Source organism: Excalfactoria chinensis, chromosome 11 (assembly GCF_039878825.1).
Source record: "Excalfactoria chinensis isolate bCotChi1 chromosome 11, bCotChi1.hap2, whole genome shotgun sequence".
NCBI classification, from domain to species: Eukaryota; Metazoa; Chordata; class Aves; order Galliformes; family Phasianidae; genus Excalfactoria; species Excalfactoria chinensis.
Genome location: NC_092835.1, coordinates 9472762 through 9484205, shown reverse-complemented (window position 1 = coordinate 9484205; position 11444 = coordinate 9472762). Strand labels below are relative to the sequence as shown.

Here is an 11444-nt window from a genome sequence, read left to right as displayed (position 1 = left end):
TTTATTTTGAGAACCTTAAATTTTGCACTTTTAACGAGGAAGAATTTACTTGCTGTTTGGAAATTTGTCTTCTGAGAAACTTCATGGTGCCCTTGATAGTATCTTTGAGACTGACTTTTCAATATGCTTAAAAGATTTCTGAATATTTAAGAATACTCTTGATGTCAGAGGTAAACTGGCATGCGACAGTAGTTTGTGGTAACAATTATGTTATTAAGTAACACATTGTTTAAACAATTGTGATACCATTGGGAATCTGTCTACAGTTGAGTTTAGTTTATAATCTTTGCCTGTGTTCAGGAGACTGTCAAATGATTACATTAAAATAGTGATGGGACAGGAGGTTTTCTTTCTTTGTGCATTTTGTCCTTCTCTGACTTGTCTGGTATCTAAATACAGTGTAAGATGGTTATTTAATAGACTTTGTAAATAATATCTAATGTGGTTTTTTGTTTGTTCTTTTAATGTTTTTGTTTTTTAACAGTGGGGCACCCTACTTCAGGTCAAAGCAGAAGCTGTCTGTAGCCCCACATTCTCAGCAGGTACCAAGAGCCAGTATATGAAGAGCAACATAAAGAATATAGCATTGAATTTCAGAGATGTTATTTTGGCCTCCATAAATTTCTGATCAGGATTTTCATGAGGACTGGGTTCTCTCTAGCCTTAAACTTGCTGTTTTTTGAGCTATGTCAATTCCTAACGTTTTTCCTGCACTTAGGAACTTTGTAGTATTAAATACTTTCTTCTGTGTTTTGAAGCCATCCCTGCTCTGTCGTCTTCATGTCCCGTACCCTCAAGATGCAACAGGAACAAATACCTTGTTTTTCCTGCTTTCTTGTAAAGTAAAATCCAGGGCTTCTGTCATCATTTTCCTCTCCACCCCCAGTCAGGTATGTTTTTTAGCCTTGAAAGTGATAGTAGATTAAGTCATTCATTATTATTAATAATAATTATTATGTTTTGTGCTTTTCTGAACTTTATAGTTATTTCATTTGAAGTTATATTTTGTCAACTGGGAGGAGCAGTAGTAATAGTGTGAGTAGGACGAAACAGCATTTGGTAAGTCTATGTTTCATATCTTTTATTTTTATATTTAATGTACTTCACATACAGAATAGCATTGCAAAAAGGCTGCACACTAGTATGAACATATCAATTCAGAAAGTTAAAGTGCATCCCAAACTAAATGGAATCTCCTTCAACTGATGTAGCACTTAAAAACACTCTATCACATACAAAATATTTTATTCTGCAACTTCCTCTGGTGGAACAACTTCCAAAAGCATCTGAAGGTACATAGTGATGGGCTCTGAGAAGGAAATTAATTATTAGAAGCCTTATCAGGAAAAAAGTATTTATATTCTGATTAATACTGTTTTTCTTAGTTAAAAATATTCTTTGAAACTGTTGTGTGTCTTTTCATGTCTAAAATTTAAATAAGGGGTGGGAAGGTTTTGTCATTGCTTTAAGTTGGACATCCTTTTCATTTGCAGAAATGGATAAAATGCTCTTTAGTGACATGCAGTGAGCTTTACTAACGTTGTCTGTCTGGAAAAATTGCCTCCCTTTCTGTTCCCCCCACTATATGATTTAGTTAGGATGGACCATAAAATGAGCTCTGTTGGAGTAGTTACTCTAAAACTTGTTGAATTTGGCAATTGAGGTATACTTACCTGATATTTTTTGGGACCACTTGAACTTGAAATGAACGAAAAGTACATAAAATATAAGTCCACTTAGTATAAATAAAACACAGTACAAATAGGCCAGTTCAGGTGCCGTGATGATTGGTGCCAGTACCAATAAAATGGATATTAATGTCACTATAACTGGAATGATGATAGGTATCTGCAAGTTAAAAAAATATATATATTCACAAAAATACTTTGCCAGTTGTGTTACCATTCTTACAGAGGTTGTATATACAAGAGGCAGAGTTTCATTGCTTTATAAGATTTCTGGAACTAGATCTGGCAGATCTAGAGTAGCAAGAATATGGATGGAGGAAGTCTTTTAAATCCTTTAAAAATATCTCATTGTATTGCAAATTGCAGTGTAATAATTCATTGTGTTCTAATGGATTTGGGACCTTACAGTGGACTCTGAGCCTGTCTCCACATCTGCTGACTGTAGATTCCCATCCCTGAAAATCTGAAACAGAATTTCTACCTGTGGTCTGTGTGAGTGAAAATAAACATTGCATGGGCTCCTTTGGAGTCTTTGAACTTTTTTCCTGTTGCAGAACTTGAAGATGGAGCTATAAATAAGTGGCTAAATTTCATGTGGGACCGAGGCCTCTGCCTCAGGATGTTGTGTAAGTATCCAAACTTCTGGAATTAGTTTTTGCTATTTATGGAAACAGAAGAAAAGCCATACTGAATGCTGGACTTACCCTGATTGGTCTCTTGAGTTCCTTTCTGGTAAACCTCATAACAATAAGTGCAAATACACTTAAACCATAAAATATCCAGACAGCAAAACTAAAATAGTTTATGAGTGTGTTAATGTCACCAGGGATAATATAAATAATAGTAATAGCACCCTAAAAACAGAAACAAAAGTTAGCATAGCATATTGTAGAAGATTGAACTACACTTTTGTCCCTGTGTGGTTGTATGGTCACAGTGTTCAGAGCCTGATTTCTGTGTGCTTTTGATTAAATATTTGAGTATGTGTGAATTGCAGCTACTTCTGTGTAGTTTTAATTCTGTTTTAAGTTAAAAGACTTAAATTGTGTTTGCTTGTTCACTTTTTTTGGGGGGTATTGAATTTACTGGGAGTGGATGGGGCAATAAAATTGAGTTTATCTGGTTTAACCTTTATGTAAACAGGTAAAGTATAAATATAGTCTAGCTTTATTTTAAAATGTGTTTACTAAATGTAGAGATCTCGTTTTAAATGGGAAGATGTAAATGCATTCTGAAAGGGAGGAAATACAGCACGAAATATTCCACGGGCACCTTGTGAACTAAAAAGTTTGATGCCAATATTATAATTTTTTTTTAATTTAACTTTCATGCCATGGATTCTTAGCATTTTGATTTGAAAATTTATCTGTGGAATGGAACTTCTCCAATTAAGGAGTTGCTTTTCTTCTGCAATCCCTTTTTTTTCATAATACTTGCTTAGCAATATTCCTGTCATCTGTAGTCATAATCCCACAGAGATGTGAAGATGTGTCACAACTGCTGGTAGGAAACTTTGAAAGTGTTTGCTAATATTTGTGTCACAATTTCTATGTACTTGGGGTGTATACTTACATAAAATATGATAGCAGGTGCTGGTGTTAAACGCTTGACACTAATGTAAGAGAGCACCTCTAGCATGTGCCCTTCACGGCCTGCTACATAAACAAGTCTGGAGAAAAACAAAAGCAAGGCAAGCGTGTTAGCCTGGTGGAGTTCAAGTGGGTTTACTTCCCCAAAAAGTGGGGGAAGTGCAGAGCACTATTGATCTTAAGATTTGTTTTTATTGTGCAGCTGCATCTGAATTGAGTTTCCTCTAGTGTGCATCTCTATTTCCTAGTTAGGGAACATTGCAGTAAACTGAAATAGTGGAAATAACTGATATTAGTGCACAGAACAGAAACTAACTCTGTTTTCAGACTCATTCGTTTTCAAATTTCATTTAACTGCAGTTGTTTTGGAACAAAATTCTAGTGCCTTTGTCTTTTAATAAGGAGTATTTGATTTAAATTCTTCCATATCAGAGAACCATCTTGACAGCCTTCTCTTGAAGTCTGTACAGTCCTACTGTGTTCAGATAATACACTTTTTTCTTTTAATAGTAAGTAGCAATGTTGAACAATAGATCAAAAGGAACAGCTTCTTTTTCAAGTTCTTATCTGGACTGTTAATTCTGTAGTCGTGTTCTAATTCTTAATCTTTTTTGTTTGCTTAATGATTAGCTTTAAATTCAGCTGGATAAAAAGAATGCTGAATCTACTTTGAAATGAGGTTTTTTCAAACCTGTAAAGCTTCCGCTTCTTTTTGCAAAATACCCTGCGGCTACCTTTGCAAGCACTTCACAGTTGTTTTCTCTATATACTTATTCTGGTTGAATATGAATACGTTGTTTTTTTTTTTTTTCCATTCTTCAAAAAAAGAAACAATTTTAAGATATTTAGAATGGGAGCTTACCTGCCTGCAGTGAAACATACCCCATTGGCAGATCCAATTGTAGAAAAGGCCACGAAGAGGGGGATTATCCAGGAGGCTGAATAAAGGACTCTGTCTCCAAATGTCTGGGATATGGGATTAAAATTAATCATTTTTGTTATTTTAACTACATTTCGAAATATTGAAATGTTGGTGCCGCTTTAAAAGTAGACTGTATTTTTACCAATAAAATATATGCATTGTATATATTCAAAAGTGTTTAGCCAAATTAATTGAATTAATTCATGTAAGACTCTATAAGGAAGTGTGGGATATTATTGTCCTGGTATTTTTGATGCAGCATGCGTAGGAAACACTGGGAGGTAGATGTGAAAAATACACTGAAATTCAATTCTGTTTAAGACACTTGGTTTGGGGATGTCTGCAAAACAAAACAAAAGATATGATTGCTGCAGAGCACTGAACACATACAACCTATAGAGAAAGAATAATAATGGTAGGGAAGATTTAACACCTGAGGCATTGTCATGAGTGAACATGAGAAAGACAAACTTGCAAAGTTTGCAAAGTAGGCCTGCACTTTGTTACGGTGATATCGTTTTTCCATGATGAATCAGGACTAATGCAGGTACATTGGTCTGCTGTAAGAGAATTTAAAGCTTGAACAGGAGGGACATTTCACATTTCTATTTAACAGCTGATTAACTTTTAAGGTCCAGCATAAAGAGTTCCACTTCTGCTTAAGCTTAACATCAAAGTATAGTCTTTTTATCTAGTAGCAGGATACTCATCAGCATTAAGCAAGAATGCTACTTTGAAAGATGGAGAGATTTGTTTACACAGGGCACTCATTTGGTGTTTGCTTGTGTTGCTTTTGTATTGCCCAGTAGCAGTTGAGATTTTCTCATCACTTCATTGCTGGTTCTATGCTAGCTTACCATAGGTGGTCAGCTTAGTGGCACACCACAGAGAAGTGGTTCTTTATCCACATAAAACTTTGGGTCAGGTACTGTACCTCTTGATGGAGGAAAAATAAAGATAACTAAATTGCATCAAAATTATGTTTTGAAAGATTTCCATGTGATTGTTGAGTACTGTTATACTAAGGTACCTCTTAATTGTGTTACGCTGCCTTCTGCATGTATATGAGATGCTCTTTATTTTTACTTAAGACTAACAGTGAAGAATTGCTGCAAGACACTGATTGGTGGTTTGGGAGACGACAGATGCCCTGCGGAAAATGTAATGAGTGAAACTGGAGGGATAGATGTGTTTATGTAAATTTCTGAAATCTTAACAATAATCTTTAATGAATGTTGGCAATAGGAAGTCATGTAGTAATGAAAAAAATGCTCCTAATCATGTTAAGATAAAATTAAATCTAATGAGGAAGTGAACTACAGCTGATTGCTACCTTCAGAGTGATAAGGTCTAATCTGCTGTCATTCTGCATGTACTTGTTTCTTTGAACTACTGGAAGCACTGGCAAGGACAAAGCAGCAGTTATTTTTCCATATACTTTTTAGTACTTAAGGGGGAGAAAGCAGTCAACTGCTGAGCTGTAGCCTTTACGCAGTGTTACCTCAAAGACTGCATTGCTTTTGCTTGCATTTTTTTCTTGGTATATGATGAAGCATTTTAAATTAGTCATTGTATTTTTTTATTTTATTTTATTTTATTTCAATTAAGAAGTGATAGATAACAGAGGTGGGGGGTCAGGGTGGGGCTGACGGTTCAGAAATAAATTCTATCTTTAAATTTTCAGGTCACTTTTTATTCACTTTTACTGCAGAAGAAGCTTCAATACACCCAGCCTTCTTCTTATTTTTTACAAAATAAGGAGACTTACCACAGCAACTGCCTGGGACTGCAGGAGTTCTGTTGAAGTCATTACGGTGAAGTATGAAACGTTTATCAAAACGTAACAAACAGTAACCAGGGGGATTCCAATAATTATAGATAGTGGTAGGTTTCTAGAGAATACAAATGTAAGACTTGGTTAGCATTGCTGTATCATTGGCATTGTTACTGTAGTAAACTGGACTCTTTTTTTTCCCCAGATATTCTTCAGGTATGTTTACGTTCCTTTACTGTAGAGCAACAGAAATCAGGATTAGAAGAAGTCACATCTGTGAAAGCCAGAATATATGATAGCTCTTTGTCTGCTAGTATTCAAACTTTGAGTAAGCATTCCCTTTGCAGTCAAGCCAAAATAAGTTTTTGCTTGGCCAAAAATTGAGTTTTATTGCTAGAAGTACAACTTTCATATTTATTTATTATTATTTTTACCTGTAAGGATTCTTCAGTTCTTCTGTGATGTAATTGAGTTGATTCCTGGAAGTAAAGACATTAATAACATGTTACTAGCAATCAGATGTTACTTCCTGTTACTGTTTGCCTTTCCAGTTAAATGTAAAAAATAAAAATAAAAAAAATTTAAAAAATGATAAAACTGCTGGTCAAACAGAAAAAAAAGTATGAGTTTCTTATGCAGCTGTGAGCCTCGAGTAACTAACTTTTTCCTCCTTAAAGTTTTGATGCATCCTGCAATTTCAGCAGTGCCTGTATAATTTTGAATTGAGCTGGTCTTTGCTCCTGGGTTCGATGCCCTGGAATAACCAGAAATTTCCTTTGAGTTTCAAGTTTTGCAATATGTAAATCTTATCAAATAAAAGCACTAGCTCACTGTGCCCGTTGCAAGGACTCAAGTTTAAGTCGACTAATCTTTAACAATATGTCTATAAGTTGTGTTGTAAACATCTTAATTTGGAATTTACAGTTCCAGATACACCTTTTCAGTAGACCACAGACAACAGTAACCTGCAGAGCTTTTGCCTGGACAAATGGAATTAGCTGTTTTTATGTCTCTCATTATTACAGTATCTAACCACCTTTAGCACCGAAGCAGTAGCCATTTTGGGATCTACTTTAAAATCTTGTGAACAGTAACTTGGGGATTTTTTTTTTGTTTTAACTGAGGACACTGTTCTTTGTCCACAGTTCTTTAAGAGATTATGAAAATTCAGGTGTTAACTTGCATCTTTTGAGTTCTGCTAGGGGTGAGAGTTAAAGGCTGTTAAGCTGTAACTGTTAACACTGGTAAAGATACCTTACCATCCATCATATGCCCAGAGTCCATTATAGAATGCCAAACCAATAGAGCTAACAGAAATTTTACTGTCCTCGAAAGAATCTTGAAAGTTTTGTGTTTTTCCTGGAAAGAAGACAAATATTAGTGACAAAACGTTGTAATTTGGCTGATCAGCACTAGATGAAGAAAAACTCCAGCATCTGCTGGGTTTTTTGAAACATTTTGTTAGAAATCAATTCATAGAAATGTTATAAACTTATTGGTAGTATTGAAATTCTTACCCCAGATCCTCTAAAAGAAAGTGCTGTAGTTTCAGAGAGACTTTGGGACAGCAACAGTGAAGAAAGATGATAGCCTTATTTTTGTGCCATTTTTGTCAGTAGGAAATTCTTAAAGATTACAGCAGAATCTAAAATAATTGTTGGAAGTGAATGTATGTTTGATTACCTTGTGCGAGGAGAACAATCCCAGTTATAGCAATGATTGCCACAACTATCATTTTAGCAGCCGTGAGAAAATTCTGGAGATAACTTCCCAGCTTCACACTCAGTGAATTCACTATTGTAATTACCACTAGAAGAAATAAATTAGTGTCTTGCATTAAATTTGTCAGAGCTGAAAGAGAAGTGTGTGTATGCATTTTTTCCCTTATTCCTCATAGATTGTACATGTTCATACAATTTCTAACATAAACAATTAGTTGATTTTAAAGTAGTGAGGAAAAAGGTTTTGAATTTGATATCTACCTTTAACAATAACAACAAAATTATGTTCACAGTAACTGCTCTGCATTGTGATTAATACAGAAATACTTTTGCTAACATTTTTTTCTTCCTTTTCTGCTACAGATAAGTGTTCATTATATGGCTGTGTTTTTCTTGGTAAAGAGGTACCATAGGCTAGAAGCAATCCATCTATTTTGTGTATTGAGTCAGAGTCCTTCCCACAATTACCATCTTATTCCAAAATTAAAATAAATTGTTGTTAGTACTTTGAAAATAATAAATAAAAATTAATACATTGGTCCAAATTAAAACATTATTTCACAGTTCTGTTCCTTTTATTGTAGAGTTGCTTCCTGCTGTCTTCATAAAGATTAATTCTTACAATCCTGAAGTGCATGAAGGTGAACAGAAGTTGCTTTGCCATTATGGAATTTGTCACTTATAAAATAAGAATAAAAGAGTCTTACCAATGGCAGCTGCTGCAAGGCACTTGATGACTGCTGGAGGTGGATCACAACCTGGATAAAAGGGAGCTGATGCATATTCTGCAAAGCTGAGACATATGATAGCGAAAGAACTGGGTTTTATGACAAGCAAGCTTGCCCAAGAAAACAGAAATGCTGGGATTGGGCCAAAGGCCTCCATAAGGTAAGGATATTCCCCTCCTGATTTTGTGATCGTTGTACCAAGTTCAGCAAAACAAAGTGCACCTGAACAACAAGAAACATGCTTGTTATTTTTTTTATTTGGTTTATACACATCTTAATCTATGGGCTATTTATAGATAGCGCAATTGCAGAAGTGGATAGATACATGTAACCTACCCTTCTCATACTGGAACTTAAGTGATAATCTAGAATTTACTGTTAGTTGTGTTTAAGACTCGTAGATGAAGTACAAAGGTTCTCATTTCATTAAAAGCCAACACTTAACATCAGATGACAACTGCAGTAAGTTGACATACCTTATAGAAACCTATGGGGGAAAAAGATCTTGTGGCACAGTTTTGAAGTAAAATGTCTACTAAGTTCATTTTTAAGTTACAGGGGCACTTTTAGTTTCATTGTGGTAGTTGGTATCTTCCTCAGAAATAATTATTTCTATGCCCTGTATCTGACAACAAACAATTAATTCTTTTTTCTTTTCCTAATTGAAATATTCTGAGGTGCTTATTACTAAATTTTGTGTGATTAGAATTATACTGCATGACTGTAGACAAACAGTAGGAATACCAGGCCGCTTCTAGTAAATTATGCGTATTATTGTGCCTGTGATTTAAGTAGGTGTTCTCTTTACAATTAGTTGATGAAGTGAGCAAAACTAAATCCTGCTTCAAAAATGAGCTAAAAACATTCTTTATGATTTTAATAGCTTAATCTATTGTTTATAAACAACACATCAGAGTATTACTGATCTTAGTCTAGGTGCTGTTACCTAATTTGTGAAATGAACTCATTTCACAAGTATGCAGACACTGAGTAGTAAATTAAATGATTTAAGCAAAAATTCAAACTTCTGTGTTGACTCTGTTTACCTAGTGTTGCCAGAACTCCACAGACTGCCCAGATGGTTAGACAAGGACCAACAGCTCCAACATTGGCAAGTACTGATTTTGGAGAAACAAAGATACCTGAGCCAATAATTGTACCAACGATCATACAGATTCCACTAATCAGGCCCACCTTGAAATAAAAGGAGACATTTTGGTGAAGTAATTTCTAGTAACTACTTTTCAGTTTAATACAATACTAACTAATGTCAGTGATTTGTTGTAGCTTTTGACATGAAGTTTCAGCTAATTAGTAAACTATGGATTTTATTTTTTTTTCTTCCAAATACGTATATGGCCTGTGGCCTACCAGCTTGCATGTTGGTTTTCATAAACCATCCTTTGAATTATGTGGGTCTCAATATTAACTTTGTTTGTGTGAGCAATTCTCTTTTCACTATTTAACGTAAGCATTACAATTTGGTGAACACTTGAGTTCTGAATTTTTGTAGCTTCTAAGATGTGCCTTCTTAGAGGGATTCTACCCTTTTTCTTTAAGCAGTTGCTCTGCTCTCCTTGCTCCAGAAATGACCTTAATATTGATAAGTAACGAAAAGATTACATTCTCCAGACTTCATAGCGACTGGTACGTTAGATGAATCTAATAAAATTTGAGGCTCAAAAGTCAGTGACATGGGCATCTTAAATTTTCCTTATTCAGTTATAGCTAGTCTAATAGCTCCAATATTTTGCCAGTCCAGGTTCTTAGCACCTAAATGTATCTATACAGGGTATCATTTTCCAGGTTGCTTAAAGTGAAAGATAAATTACACTTCGCCTTGGGATTCTTGTCAGAGGTAAAAGAAGTGGCATATCCTTTCTGGAAAAGTATCAGTCATTTTCTGGAGAAGAATAATTACCATTTGTCTTTTTATACATTTAGCTGTGTTATGGACAAAAACATTAACGGATTTGCAGAAGCGTGAGCTGAACCAACCCTGCTCAGCCTCTGAGAAGCTGGTATAGGAAGAATTAGTGAAGTCCAAATTGTTATGCTGAGCTGAGCAATTCTGAAGTGTAAAATAGTGAAAAGTAATTTAAAGACTTGAAAACTATGTATTCTTTCTTATATAGAATTGTAATAATAATTATTATAATTCTTATTATAATTTATATAATAATATAATATTATATTATATTATTATAATAATATAATAATATTATATAGAATTATAAAAATCTATTATAATTATGTATTCTTTCTTTTGTGTTTATATCAGAGCTATATACATAGTAGTTAATGAGTCATAAAATGTAATTCAGCCACACCATGAAGATACTGCACAAAAGAGCAGTTACAACTTTTATATGACATACGTCACACATACGTCACACATACGTCACACATACGTCACACATACGTTCTTAATGCCTCCCTGTACCAGCCCTTCACATGTGCATGTTAAGGGAGTGGTTGTAGGCATTTACCTGTTTTTTTAGGTTGGTTACTTGGGGTTCCTGACTCTGAATGGATTGTCCATCCTCCTTTCTGTTGTCCTGTTCTTTTCTTTTCCTCAAGCTTCCTTCACCCATTTGATTCACTTGTTGAAATATCTAAATAAAGGAGAAAAAAAAAAAAAATCAGTTAAAAAAAATCTTAGTTAAATTAGGCCTTTTCCTGCTTTCTTGGAGATGCAAGCATGTTAGACCAGGTGTCATTTCCTGTAAGTGTCTAAATAGCAGCTCTTTGTTTCAGAAAGTGTTGCTGTTTTACCCTGAGTCAACACAGGGAAGATGTCTTCTACTGAACACTATATTTTGTTTAGGATAAGACTGTAAGCAATTTGACTTCAAGACTGTTAATTTTAGACTTGTGAATGTAGTATTTTCTTGGGAGGTTTGTTTGTTTTACACAGTATTGGAATAAAATCCAACCTGAAGTAGTGATGGAAATGGAGGTTAGAACAGATTAGTCCTGATTCCCACAGTTAATTCAGACAATCCCCTCTCTCCTCTGACTC

The 11444-nt window shown here is 34.7% G+C and overlaps 1 protein-coding gene across 1 annotated transcript; it reads right to left on the bottom strand.

Annotated features, from left to right (window-relative positions):
• Nucleotides 1-1244: 1244 nt before the first annotated feature.
• On the bottom strand, nt 1245-11016 carry SLC7A9 (solute carrier family 7 member 9). The gene is made up of 12 exons (XM_072346669.1): nt 10912-11016; nt 9469-9616; nt 8402-8644; nt 7657-7782; nt 7233-7332; nt 6408-6452; nt 5968-6091; nt 4140-4243; nt 3261-3357; nt 2393-2542; nt 1674-1848; nt 1245-1309 (listed from the first exon to the last, which is right to left on the bottom strand). Exons 1-12 carry the CDS (start codon nt 11014-11016, stop codon nt 1245-1247), a joined length of 1482 nt encoding a protein of 493 aa, XP_072202770.1.
• Nucleotides 11017-11444: the final 428 nt, after the last annotated feature.

Excerpts from the sequence above, each read along its gene's own strand:
- SLC7A9 (XM_072346669.1), bottom strand. The coding sequence starts at position 11,016 with ATGGGTGAAGGAAGCTTGAGGAAAAGAAAAGAACAGGACAACAGAAAG. Across the intron at positions 6,453-7,232 it reads CTCTGGGCATATGATGGATG|GAATCAACTCAATTACATCA; the intron begins GTAAGGTATCTT and ends CTTTACTTCCAG. Across the intron at positions 4,244-5,967 it reads AGTCCCAGGCAGTTGCTGTG|ACATTTGGAGACAGAGTCCT; the intron begins GTAAGTCTCCTT and ends CCCATATCCCAG.